General features: G+C 53.7%; 1 protein-coding gene across 1 annotated transcript in view; it reads right to left on the minus strand.

Annotated features, from left to right (window-relative positions):
• LOC129710456 (uncharacterized) overlaps positions 1–4,035 on the minus strand; it is a 5,805-nt gene extending 1,770 nt beyond the window's left edge. Inside the window, exons 1-3 of the mRNA XM_055657411.1 lie at positions 3,850–4,035; positions 2,393–2,548; positions 1,415–1,516 (exon numbers count right to left, since the gene is read on the minus strand). Coding sequence (XP_055513386.1) covers positions 1,415–1,516; positions 2,393–2,548; positions 3,850–4,035 — 444 coding nt within the window. The remainder of the gene's footprint in view (positions 1–1,414; positions 1,517–2,392; positions 2,549–3,849) is intronic.
• Between the last annotated feature and the right edge of the window lie 10,266 nt (positions 4,036–14,301).

Genomic DNA, 14,301 nt, shown 5'->3' on the forward strand with positions numbered 1-14,301 from the left:
TTGGTGTAGTGGGCCGCGGGCAGTGAGTGAGTGAGTGAGTGAGTGAGTGAGTGAGTGAGTGAGTGAGTGAGTGAGTGAGTGAGTGAGTGAGTGAGTGAGTGAGTGAGTGAGTGTGTGTAACAGTGGAGGAAGCCGCGGGCAGGTGCTCCACTGAAGTACAGAGGGGGCTGGATATGTCCCCCGGTGAGAGACATCCTCCCGGTCCACGGGTATCCATGTGCCCCTGAATAGAGTTGCTGCTTTACAGCACCAGAGACCCGGGTTCGACACTGACTATGGACACTGTCTGTACGGAGTTTGTATATTTTCCCTGTGACCGCGTGGGTTTTCTCCGAGTGCTCCAGTTTCCTCCCACATTCCAAATTTGCAGGTTAATTCGCTTCGGTAAAAAATGTAAATTGTCCCCAGTGTGTAGAATAGGGAGGTTGCACGGCATCGAGGTCACGACCCGTGACCCGTACTGTTGCCACGCAACGTCATCTGGAGTACAAACGGTGGATGTCAGGTAAGCATTTACTATGGCTGCCAGTGCCGCCGGCCCTTCTTCTGTCCCAGCATCCGGACTCCACACTCGCGGATCGGGGAGGGGGAGAGTCTGGGGGGTAGGGTCGGGGTGGGGGGTGCCGGTGCAGCACGGTCGGTGACTCTGGGTGGGCCGAGAGACCAGACTGTCCCCAACTCTGCTGCTGGACATTGCCGGATTTTCGTCCCCGTGTGTCCACGGCCCCGCTCCACCCGGCCCCGTGTGTTGGGCGCTCCCGACCCACAGCCCAGGACAGTGCAGCCGCACAGAGGGAGACAGGGTGGAGGGCGGCCGTGGCCGGACAGCGCTGACTCCGGGGGGGGCTGTCCCGAGGGATGCGCTCCTTCGCCCCTAACACCTTGCTCTAGTTCAGAGCAAAGATACAAGAGCGCTCAGTCACCCTCTACAGTTATTTACAGTGCAAAATTTGATCATTTAGGCGGCTTTTAACAGGTACGAAAGTACGCGTTTCGTGTATTAACAGTGCATGCCGGAAGCTGCCATGTCCTCCAGATGGATTGAGCTGCTCTGTGTGTCACGTCCTTTGACCCGATGACCTTACCGTATACAACCCGATGCAACCCCCGTATAGTTTAGAGTTAGTGTACGGGGTGATCGCTGGTCGGCGTGGACTGGGCGAGCTGAATGGCCTGTTTCTACGTTGTATCTGGAAACTAAAGGTGCTGCCTATCCCACTGAGTTACCCCAGCAGTTTGTACGGATCATACTGCTCACTCACCCCGGACTCCAGCCTCCCGGACTCCCGCCTTACGGAGTCCGCCCAACACCATCCACCCCACCCCCCCCGCCCCCCGGACTCCCGCCTCACTGAGGGGAGGGGGGGGCGGGGTGCATTGAACAGGGATGAAGGGAGTGAGGAGGAAGGATTACCTGCATCTGCAGCCAGTGGCTGTAGACGTTACCGGAACGGGGCAAACTTCTCAAGTCCACGCTGTGGTCTTCGAAGGCGGCGTTCCCCATCCTCTCTTGTTTCTGAACAGAAGACGACACCTGGTGAGAAGGAAACTCCCACCCTTCCTGCCCAGCCCCACCCCTCCTGCCCAGCCCCCCCGCCCCTCCTGCCCAGCCCCTGCCCCTCCTGCCCAGCCCCACCCCTCCTGCCCAGCCCCACCCCTCCCTGCCCAGCCCCACCCCTCCCTGCCCAGCCCCACCCCTCCCTGCCCAGCCCCACCCCTCCCTGCCCAGCCCCACCCCCTCCTGCCCAGCCCCACCCCTCCCCAGCCCCTCCCCTCCCCCCCCCTCCCTCCTGCCCAGCCCCCCCCCTCCTGCCCAGCCCCCCCCCTCCTGCCCAGCCCCTCCCCTCCCTGCCCAGCCCCCCCCCTCCCTGCCCAGCCCCACCCCCTCCTGCCCAGCCCCACCCCTCCTGCCCCAGCCTCCCTGCCCCCCACCCCTCCTGCCCAGCCCCGCCCCCCTCCCCTGCCCAGCCCCACCCCTCCCTGCCCAGCCCCACCCCTCCTGCCAAGCCCCACCCCTCCTGCCCAGCCCCTCCCCTCCTGTCCAGCCCCACCCCCCCCTGCCCAGCCCCACCCCTCCTGCCCAGCCCCACCCCTCCTGCCAAACCCCACCCCTCCTGCCAAGCCCCACCCCTCCTGCCCAGCCCCACCCCTCCTGCCCAGCCCCACCCTTCCCCAGCCCCACCCCTCCTGCCCAGCCCCTCCCCTCCCTGCCCAGCCCCACCCCTTCCCCCTCCCCACCTTCCCCACTCCCCCACCTTTACCTATCTACCCTCCCCCTGCACCTCTCCCCCTCACACCTGCTCCCCACACACACCTCTCCTCCCCACTTATCACCACACCTCCCCCCCCCCCCCCTCCCACCTCTGACGGTCACGGTAATCGCGGTTCTTACATAGGTCGACAGCAGGTCTCGAACGTCCCGCAAGATCTTCATGGAGAGGTTGAGGCTCCTCTGGAAAGGGACGCCGGAGGAGTTGGGATCCGCGGTCGACGGAACAAGGAGAGTAACGGAGAAAACCAGGAGCAGAAGTCTCGCCATCTGTCTCACCTGAAATGTCGACAAAGGTTCGTTACCCGGGTGCACGGGTCAGGGAAACGCTGTGGGGGGGAGGGTGGGGGTGGGGGAGAGGGGGGGGGGGGGTGAGGAGAGACCAGGGGTGGGTGGGGTTGGGGGACCATAGAGTGAGGGAGACCATCCGGGCTGGGAATGTGTTCTCTGGAAGAAGGGACGCAGGGAAGACGGGGGATGTTGCAGATACTGAAACCCTGAGCTAAAACCACACGTGGTGCTGGAGCGACTCACAGGGTCAGGCGTCGTCTGTGTGGAGGAGGATCCGGGCACAAAACGTCTTCAGTCCATTCTTTTCACAGATGCTGGCTGACCCACTGAGCTTCTCCAGCACTTGTTATTTTTTTTAATTATACAAACACTTTTATTCAAAATAAATAAATAATTAAATATACAAATTAGCACAATCAAAGAGTGCCTATGTTTGCAGTTTTACAAATAAACGATCATCAAATTAATAACCTGTAAAATAACCTGACACTGAACACCACAAAGACAAAGGAGCTAATGCTGGACTTCAGGAGGAAACGGGAGCAGACCCGGCCCCGCTCTGCATATATGGGGCATGTGTGGAAAGGGTGCAGAATTTCAAATTCCTAGGAGTCCTCATATCCGAGGACCTCTCATGGTCAGCCAGCACCACTACAACTATCAAGAGAGCACAACAGACACTCCACTTCCTGAGAGTGCCCAGGAGGCACAACATTAAGAAGAAGCTGGGTGGCCTTCTACCGGGCGACCATTGAGAGTCTACTGACATATTGCATGTCAGTGTGGTATGCAGGCTGCTCTGCTGCAGATAGGAAAGCGGTCCAGAGAGTGGTAAAAACAGCAGAGAGAATCACCGGCTGCCCACAGCCATCTCTGGAGGATATTGCCACCTCACGCTACCTCAGCAGAGCCACTAAAATCGTCAAAGACTCCACACACCACCTTTTTGAACTGTTGCCCTCTGGCAGGCGTTACAGGTCAGCCAAAACACACATCTACCAGACTCGGAGATAGTTTCTTCCCCAAAGTAATCTTCGCACTCAACAAAAAACATTGAGTATTATCCATGCTGCACTCTTCCATGCGGCTACCCACCTTAAACTTGTACTATCACCATGTACAGTACTGATTACATACTGATCTTGATACCTAGATTTTAACATTGTTTTTAAATTGTGTCCTGTGTTTTTATATTTGTATATTATGCCCAATGGAGTGGCAACAACAATTTTGTTGTATGCAGTATTTACAATGACAAATAAAGGCATTTCATTTCATATAACACCAACTTTCTCAACAAAACACTCAACCTCCCGCGACGACCAGCGTTCGTGGAAGGCCTCCAAAATCCCCGTGGACACCGCGTGTTCCTGCTCCAAGGGCTCGCGGGCACGGGTGTAGGCCCGGAAGAGGGGCAGGCAGTCAACCCCGGTGCGGCCATCGACTACCCGCTGCCTGGACCCGCAAATGGCCATCTTGGCTAGGCCCAGGACCCCTCCCCCGACCTTCTCCCCTCTGTACCGGGTGCCCAAATATCAGGAGCGTGGGGCTAAAATGTAGCCAAAACTTGAGGAACAGTCCCTTCAGGTAGTCGAACAGGGGCTGCAACCTCCCACACTGCATGTACAAATGGAACATGCTCTCTTCCTCGCCGCAGAAGTGACAGGCGGCTGGCGAGCCCGTGAACCGGCTCAAGCACTTTGTGCTATTGGAGAGAGAGAATGTTTACCTGCACTGTGTGAAGATGTGGGAGACCTGGACAAGGTAAGGGGTGAGGACCAGCTCGCCTCAGCAGAGAGATCAGGATCAGGGGCGGTGGGTAAGTCAATTGTGAGATGGGTGAGAGGGATGCTGATTAAATAATATTATTTTGACACAAAGGAACTGCAGATGTTGGTTTGTGGGGGGAAAAAAGACACAAAGTGCTGGAGTAACTCAGTGGCAACTCAGCAGGCCAGTCAGCATCTCTGGAGAACATGGACAGGTGACTGTTCCAGTTGGGACCCTTCCTCAGAGTCAACAAGTGCTGGAGGTGAGGATCTCAATCTCAGAGGGTGGACACCTTCCCGCAGTGAAACAGGCTAGACTTTACTTTAGAGATACAGCAAGGAAACTGGCCCTTCGGCCCACCAAACCGTGCCGACGAGTGATCACCCCGCAAACGAGCACTATCCTACACACACTGGGGACAATTTATAATTTTATCGAAGCCAATTAACCAATTAATCTTAGTCGTGTGGAAGGAAACCAGAGCACCCAGATAAAAACCTACGCAGGTCACGGGGAGAACATGCAAACGCCACACAGACAGCACCTGTAGTCAGGATTGAACCCAGGTCTCTGGTGCTGTAAGGCAGCATCTCTACAGCTGCCTAACCATGCCGCCCAACTGGAAGAGACTCAACCCACCGGGCTGCAAAGCTAGAGGTGGGAGGGGGATATAACCCAGGGCCCACATTTGGTGGCGGGCTCACAATAATAATAATAATAATAATAATCTTATTTATCTTATTTATATAGCACATTTTTAGTCAACTTGCATTGACCCCAAAGTGCTTCACATAATTACATTACATTTACATACAGGCAAAGGTGGGTGAAGTGTCTTGCCCCATGGACACAACAACAGTATGCACTCCAAGCGGGATTCAAACCGGCTACCTTCCGGTCGCCAGCCGAACACTTAGCCCATTGTGCCATCTGTCATCAATGGAGCGAGTGGCCTCCTCCTGTGTGCTGTACACGAGGAGTCTATGACAGGTCTGGCTGACAATCATGGTGGGGTAAAGGCTTGGCAAATCCGCAGGAGTGGAGTTGACGACCCCCCCCCCACACACACCCACGCCCTGAGAGGAGAGTGAGGGGCCAGAGGAACCCAACGCCACTCTAGAGTCAGCTCACACACAGACTGAGGATGAACACTCACCGTAGCGACTTCACTCCTTCACCCGGCAGTGCGAACGACACTGTGCAGCCTCCTGCTCTCCAGGGTCAGGTTTATAGTCGGACTGGTCTCAGCACCACCCACAAACTCTTCTGAAACTGCCACTTCATAAAACCATGCATTTGAAAATGAAAAATGCAACTATTGATTTGGAGGTCCTGGGGTATTTTCGACAGTTAAAACGTAGACCAGAATCTGTAAATGAAACTAGATGTTTAACCCACAATGTTCTTCGAGATTTTCATTGAGAGGTTTATATGTATTTTAATTTGACATAAAACATAACCTTTTTGTTATTTTTGCAGACTTTATTAGTTCATAAGCTTATGTGACAGGACAGGATCAGGCCATTCGGCACATCGAGTCTACTTGGCTATTCAATCATGGCTGATCTATCTTTCCATCCCAACCTCATTCCCCTGCCTTCTCCCCATAACCTCTGACACTTTGTTTCCCATTCCCAGTTGCATTGAGCAGGTAGGTGATGGTGACCGTGTTCTTGGACGTCTCTCCCCCTGGGGGATGGATTGCTGAGTGGCTGTTGGGGTTGGAGGTCCAGGGATTCAATCCCGCATCGATGAGGGATGGGCGGTGTATCTCCAAATCAGGATGGTGTGTCCCTTGAAGCAGAACCCATGGGTACCTGAACCTGATGCCTTGCCCTTCCGGGCGGGAGAGGCGGTGGGTTTGAGAGATGCCGTCAGATCCTCTTCTCCACGCTCCCATCAGGCAAGAGATTTAGAAGTGTGAAAACGCACAACTCCAGAGTCAGGGACAATTTCATCCCAGCTGTTGTCAGGCAACTGAACCATCCTGCCACCAAGGCAAGGCTTTGCACTGGGTCATCTGAGATGTCCTCTTTCATTAACAATTACAGTCCATCTAGTGAATTTGTGGAATTCTTTGCCACAGAATGCTGTGGAAGCCAAGTCAGTGGATATTTTTAAGGCAGAGTTAGATAGATTTTTGATTAGTACAGGCCTCAGAGGTTATGGGGAGAAGGCAGGAGAATGGGGTTAGGAGGGAGAGATATATCAGCCATGATTGAATAGCGGAGTAGACTTGATGGGCCGAATGGTCTAATTCTACTCCTATCACTTATGACCATATGACCTTATGTCTCCTCCGTGTCCTGTATTTACGCTCTTGCCCTCCCTCCCCCAGACAGAACAAGGGCAGAATCCCGCTGGTACTTACCGTCCAACCCACCAGCCTATGCATCCAACACATCATCCTCCAACATTTCTGTCATGTTCAATGTTCACCAGTCACATCTTCCCATCATTTTCCACAGAGACCTTTTTTCTCTACAATTCCTTGGGTCATTCAACTCTTCGCGCCCTAACCACCCCATCCCCAGGTACTTTCCCCAGCACCTGTAGATGTAACATCTGTCCCAATACCTCTTCGTTCTTATCCATCCAGGGAACCCAGCGACCCTTTCAGATGGGACAGAGGTTTGTGCGTACTTCCTCTAACCTCATCTACTGCCTCCATTGTTCCCAATGTGGCCCCATGTACCGGTGAGACAAAGAGTAGACTGTTTCGCCAGACACTTCGCTCTGTCCGCCAAGGCTTGCTGGATCTCCCAGTTGCTAACCCATTTTAACTCCCCCTCCCAGTCCCACGCTGAACTTTCTGTCCTGGGCCTCCTCCATTGCAAGACTGAGGCCACATGCAAACTGGAAGAACAACACCTCGTATTCCACTTGGGTAGCTTACAACTCAACGGTATGGACATTGATTTCTCCAATTTCAAATAAAACCCCCCATCCCTCTCTCTTTCCCCTGCCTCCACTCCTTACACATTTATTTCTCCCCTCCCGGAGTGATTAACTCTGCTCCTTTTCTCTTCTCCAAACATTCATCTCCTAAATGTAGACAAAAGTGCTGGAGAAACTCAGCAGGTGCAGCAGCATCTATGGAGCGAAGGGAATAGGCAACGTTTCGGGCCGAAACCCTTCTCCAGACTGAAGAATCTCCTATACCCAACTCCCACAATTCCTGTTTATCCCCTTCTTTCCCCTTCCACCTACATCCCTCCCTATGGCTTCATATTTCAGTTCTCTTCTCTACTTATCTAGCCCCAGGGCCGGATTTATGTATAAGCTAGACAAGCTTAAGCTTAGGGGCCTTGAGATCTAGAGGGGCCTACTCACCTCGCTGCCACACCGACCATCCGCCCACCGGACCTCCTACTCTTTGCCCACCGACCCTGGCCACTCCACCACCCTCCAGCAGCCCACAGCCGCCGCCTTACCTGCAGCCTGGACTCAGCACCGGGCCTGAAGCCTCCACGCTGTGGATTCCCACTCCCCTGGGGTTGACTGCGCTGGGTCCTAGTGCTAGGTGCCCCCAAACCTGGTAATCTCAGTGGCTGTTCCACTGGATCTTCCCCATTCCCCTCAAACCATGTGACCCCAGCACTTCCCCACCCACCCACACTACAGTCCTCATACCCCCCTACCCCCTGACCACCCACCACCCCTCCACCAGACATAGACTTGGCCTCAGTCCATTCACCTGCCTGCCTCAGGCCCCAACCCCGATCCGTGCTGTGTGTTCACCATCCCCCCTGACCTCCCCCTCTCAGATACCGAATGGTCGGTCCTCACCTTTGTCCCCCTCCATCTCCACCTCAATGAGTTCCGCGCCCGCCGCGATTTGGAGCTCTTCTTCCGTCACCTCCGCCTCACAGCCTTCTTCCATGGGAAGGAGTCCTCGCCCCCCCCATTGATGATCCCCTTTCCCATCACCAACTGACCCCCTCCTCTTGGACCCCCCCGCCCCCCCCCTCATGGCCATTGGTACAATGAAATTTGGGGATCACCATCCGACGTCAGAACATGAGAACATTCTCAGGGGCTTGGACTTCTGAATTGGCCACTTCCTACCGGAGACCTTGGCTCCCGAATCCACAGGCTGAGCAGGGTGGAGATTCACGCTGGCGGTCCTCGGCAAAGGGATCCCAGGGCTCGAGGCTGGGAGCTCTGCAAACCACAGCTCCATGATGTTGGAGCAGCAGGCCCAACACTCCAGAGCTTCAAACGGCGATCCAGGTAAGGCACCGCGGTGAATCCAATATGTATTTTAAAACCAACTGTTTAATGACAACATACATTAGGATCTAAAAGTGTCACACTGTCACTGTTGGGTAGTCATTGTCCTCTAGTCGTGGGGGTGGGGGATTGGGAGGGGCAGGGGGGGGGCCTCACAAGTGAAATAGCTTAGGGCCTCTCTCCATCTAAATCCGGCTCCGTCTAGCACCTATTTGTCTCCTTTTCACCTCTAGCCTTTGTCACTTACTCCACCCAATCAAACCCCCTTCACCTGTATCGACCTTGCCAGGCTTTGTCCTGCTCCCGCCCACCTCTCTTATCCAGGTTTTTTCACCCTGCTACCATCACTATGCAGAAGGATCCTGGCCCAAAACGTCATCTGTCCATTTCCTCCACAGATAAAGACCCAAAGTGCTGGAGTAACTCAGCGGGTTAGACAGCACCTCTGGAGGACATGGATAGGTGCAGATGGAACACCTTAATCCATGTTCACCAGAGATGCTGCCTGACCCATTGTGTTATTCCAGTACTTTGTGTCTTTTTTGTAAATCTGTAACTGCAGTTCCTTGTATCCACCCTCCACAAATGCTGCCTGACCTGCTGAGTTCCTCCAGCACCTAGTGACGTTCAATATTCTAGCATCTGTAGTTTTTCGTGTCTTAATGAAATTCTTACTTGATGCAGATTTACAGGCCCATTAACACAACGCAACAAATAAATAACACAAGAAATGATCAGAAAGACAGGGGCACTGGACCCGCCCCTCACTAGCTGAGGATGGAGATGCCGTTGGTGCGGCCGTGTGACAGCAACCCACAAACTGGGTGACTAGAAAATGAAATGGCTGATGGAGAGGCGGGATTTTCTGAGTGCCGAGATAGTTTCGGATAAAGAGGAAGTGCTAAAGCTGTGGTATGAGACTGCAAACAGCGCGGGGATTCGCTTACAACCTTCCGGGGGGGGCGTGGGGAAGCCCTGGTTAGGGGGACACGGATTGAAACAAGACTGGGACTGAGACATCTCTCGGAGCAATCCTTTCGTCATCAAAGTATCAAGAGAGCCAATCATCTCTCAACTTCACAATCTACGATTTCACTACAAACTGCCCTTGTTCTGAGAAAGACTGAGACTTGGAATATCTGGGGCTTTTTCACAGGGAGAGGCCATTACCCAGGGTTGGGGGGGGGGGGGGGGGGGGGGGGGGGGGGGGGGGGAGCTGAGGGGCCGAGGGGAAATCACAAATGAAATAACAAAGACAGGAGTTTAGACAGAGCTGGAGGGGTGGGATATGCGCCCATTAATCGGCACTACCCGCTGCCGATTCCTGAATGGGTCGGGAGTGTGCATGTGGTACCTTACTGAGCACAGGGTGAGTGAGAAGGTGTGTTGAGGTTAGGGTTCAGAGCACTCAGCTCACACTTATGTACCACAGTCGGCATGTTACAGGTCATGGCTGGCGCTAAGGGAGCGCCGCACTGTTAATTTTTAATTAAACAAATACTTTTATTCAAAAAAATAAATATACAAATTAGCACAATCAAAGGCTGCCTATGTTGACAGTTTCACAAACAAACGATCATCAAATTAATATAACGCCAACTTTATCAACAAAACACTCAACCCCCCGCGGGGACCAGCGTTCACGGAAAGGCTTCCAGAGTCCCCGTGGAGACCGCGTGTTCCCTCTCCAGGTCGAGGTGTTTTTAATGCAGAGTTGTGCTGTACCTCTTCGTCTGCAACAATACGCTTGTCTAGGCTCTCCGTGGTGAGAGATGCCTGTGCAGAGAGACACCCCTCTCCTGTCCTGCATTCGACATTCAGGCCACCCACCCACAGTGACCATGAGGAGATAGTGAGTTTGTTTGATAGAAACATAGAAATTAGGTGCAGGAGTAGGCCATTCGGCCCTTCGATAGAGGGGGGGTGGGAGAAAATGGGGAGGAAGGAAGAGAAATGGAACATCATGATGCAGCTTTGAAAAACTTTGGATTGGCTGCGTTTGAAATATCGTATGCAGTCCTGGTCGTCCCATTAACAAGAAGGATGTGGGGGCTTTGGAGAGGGTACAGAGGAGTTTTACTGGAATGCTGCCGGGATTAGAGGGTATTAGCAACAGGGAGATGTGGACTAACATAGGTTGTTTTCTCTGGAGCATTGGAAGCTGATGGAAGGATATAAAATTGAGAGGCTTAGATAGGCTAGACACTCAGAACCTTTACCCCCAGACTGGTTAAAGACTGGAGGGCATACAGTAGCTTCAATCTGAGAGGGGCAAAGTTTAAAGGAGATGAGCGGGCAATTGTTTTACACAGAGTGGTGGGTGCCTGGAATGTGCTGCCAGGGGTGGTGGTGGTGGTGGCAGATACGATAGTGGTGTTTAAGGAGTTGTTAGACAGGTACATGGATATGCAGGACAGCACAGGAACAGGCCCTTCGGCCCACAATGTCCGTGCCAAACATAATGCCAAATTAAACGAATCTCCTCTGCCTGCACGTAATCCATATCCCTCCATTCGGGGATACTGTTCCTGTGCTGTTCTGTTCATCTTTCTGTGTACAGAATGAGGGTGGGGGGAGGACGGTGGGAATGCCCGGGGGGAGTGTTCGGGGTGCAGGAGGGGTGAGACATGGCAGCTCTGGCCCTCTCAGTGGGTGAGAACCGTGAGTGGGTATCGAGTGGCAGTTGAGGGAGACGGGTGTTGGGGGAAAGCCTGGGGTTCCCGTGCAGCTGAGAAAGGGAAAGTGGTCTTCAAGCAGGCCAACGGCCAGTTGCTTTCACATCGTCTAATGGAGTTTCCTCATGATCTGAAATCCGCGCTAAACCAAAAAGTGCGAGAAAAACCTGAAACTGGAGGTCTTGCGCAATTCAGAAATTTTAATCTCTCTGTAGAGTGGGAGGTTGTGCCACTACAAAAGAGGAGCAGGGTGGCTGAGTCCTTCACACCACTGAGGAGCACAGAGTGATAAGAAGCTGCCTCTCGCACGGCCCACACTCACAGACTACAACAGCCACCAGCCGGGCACCCAGCAGATCCAGACTCCAGCAAAGCCAGGCCAAACCGGTGAGTGGGCTGCGAATCCATCAGGGGGTCACGAGGGTAATCTTCCTCACCCAGGGGAACGGTATCCCAAGTGGTGACGGTTTGGGAATCCGGGAGCAGTGGGAATGGTGTGGGATTTCAGGAGTGAAGGAAGGGTTGCTTCTCCTCTCTCGCACCACAGCCACTTTCCCCAGCTAGCGGGTGGTCAGATGATCCTTCCCCCAGTGGCGTCGACCCTGCCTGGTTGGTGTTCTCCCACTCCCCCTTCCGACCTTCCCCATTTGACTTCCCCCACCGCTGAGTTGGTTCACCATTGGGGTGTGGTGAACTTTGACCACACCGGGGGAGACACTGCACCAGTCGGTGGGTCTATAAACCAGCTCGGGTCAGTGACATGGGACGTCACTGGGGTGAGGTCACCACTTGCGGGGAGAGACCCCTCTACTCCCACACCCATGGCCCGTGTCCGGGGTAGACTCTGCCTCCCGGAATCCTCCACGACCCACAACCTCGCTTCCATCTCGTCCAACCTGCTCCACACCCCTCAGTGACTGTGGGATCTGACCCCTATGACCTCGCTCAACCTCTGACCTCGCCCATCGGACCTCGCCCAACCTCTGACCTCACCCAACTGACCTGATCCAACCTCTGACCCCTCCAACCTCAGACCTCACCCAATCTTTGACCCCTCCAATCCCCACATTTCTCTCTCTCTGTAGCCCATCCACTTCCCACACAATACCCACCCTCTTTCGCACTACTGCCCCACCCCTCCTGCACACCCCACACCCCTGCTCTGCTCCATCTCCTGCTCTTTCACCTCCTTCTCACCCTGCCTCCGGCAGCTTTGCCCACGGTGGTCCAGGAATTCCCCCCTCCCCAGCCCCCTCTGCCTCTTGCCCCTTGGTCTGAGCCCCGGGCACCGCCCCTCCCTCGGGCAGTCATGGGTTCGGGTTGGGGCGATCCGGTGCCATGTCCCAGCCATTGACGGGCATCACCCCGTGTGCAGTGCATGTGCAGTGCGTGTGCAGTGAGCGGGCATCGGACAACCTGATGCTAACTCTGCCTCTCTCTCTCTCTCTCTCTCACCAGGACACACCATGAACGTTGCCTCCATCATCCTCATCCTCTCCCTCGTCACGCTGAGCATCGCAGCTCCTTCGGCTCCCCGCAACATGCAGGCTGCATTCATCAAGAGCGCCACCCTCTCCCGGAAAATCCTGCGGGATGTGCAGGCACTGATCACCCAATACGTAAGCACAGGTTTATTATTGTGATGTGTTCGCAGATACAGTCCATGGCTTTGTTTTGGGTGTTATCCAGGCAGATCATACTGTACATGGGAACATCAGCTAGTGCAGGAGAGAAAATGAACAGAGTGCAGAATATGGTGTTACTGCAATTACACTACAGAGGCAGTACAGTAACACAGCTGTGGAACAGCACCAGGGACCCGGATTAGATCCTGATTACGGCTGCTTGTCTGTACAGAGTTTATACATTCTCGCCCCAGTTTCCTCCCACACTCTAAAGATGTACAGGTTTGTAGCTTAATTGGCTTGATAACATTGTAAATTATACTTAGTGTGTGTAGAATAGTGTTGATGTGTGGGGATCGCTGGTCGGCACGGACTGGTTGAGCTGAAGGGCCTGTTTCCCCATTATATCTCTAAACTAAACTAAGCTTCAAGTAAAGTGCAGATTTTTTTTTTAAAGTGCAAGGGAGGTAACGAGGTAGATCGGGAGATCATGTGAAAGTGGTCTGCATCTGGTGCGATGTGCTTTCAAGCTTTTGTATCTTCTTCTGACTGACAAGACGGGAGGAGGGAATAATTGGGATGTCTGTGGCCAGGAGTATGCTGCTTTCCTGAGGCAGCGTAGTGTAGATGGAGTCGATGGCAGGGAGGCTGGTCTATGTGATGAACTGGGCTACATCCACAACTCTGCAATGTCTTGCTGTGTTGGGCAGTGCTGTTGCAAAACCAAGCCGTGAGGAATCCCAACAGAGTCGTACAACTATAGAGCATGGAAACAGGCCCTTTAGCCCACCTTGTCCATGCCAATCCAACTGGTATACTGGGCTAGTCCCATTTGATTGCATGTGTCCTCAAAAACATCCACCATGTTGGTAAGACAGGTCCAGCCGTCCAAGTCAAGCCTCTTTAATCTTTAATTATCCCATTCTCTTCCCAATTACGAGTGAACGTTATCCCAGGGAATGCTCTCCACTGGTCTCCCTGACACTGGTGTGAGGTTTTCCGGCCTGTAGTTATCGGATGAATTCGGATGAACTAGTCAAGTAGAATTCCAGACTTGATAATGCCGGCAAACTGGCGACGATGTATACTGCCTTGTGTACTACTGCTGTACACTTGTGCTGTACTATATCTAATATGTATCTAAATGCTTATGTATAGTGATACTTGTACTGAACTGTATACAAAAATGAATATCACTGTAGCTCGGTACGTGTGACAAATACCGTTCTCTCCGTAGAAGGAGGTGCGGATCGGGATGCCATCGTTCGAGGACCACACGCTGTTACTGAGCAGCCTCCCGAGCAGCCGGATGAGCTACACCTACTGGGTGGACATGCAGGTACGGTGCTTCTCCTCCTCCACCGCACCCTCTCCCAGCCTCCCATCGCTACTCGGGCATGATACCACCTAACCTTCTCTCTCTCCCTCCCTCCCTCCC

Source organism: Leucoraja erinacea, chromosome 28, assembly GCF_028641065.1.
Source record: "Leucoraja erinacea ecotype New England chromosome 28, Leri_hhj_1, whole genome shotgun sequence".
NCBI classification, from domain to species: Eukaryota; Metazoa; Chordata; class Chondrichthyes; order Rajiformes; family Rajidae; genus Leucoraja; species Leucoraja erinaceus.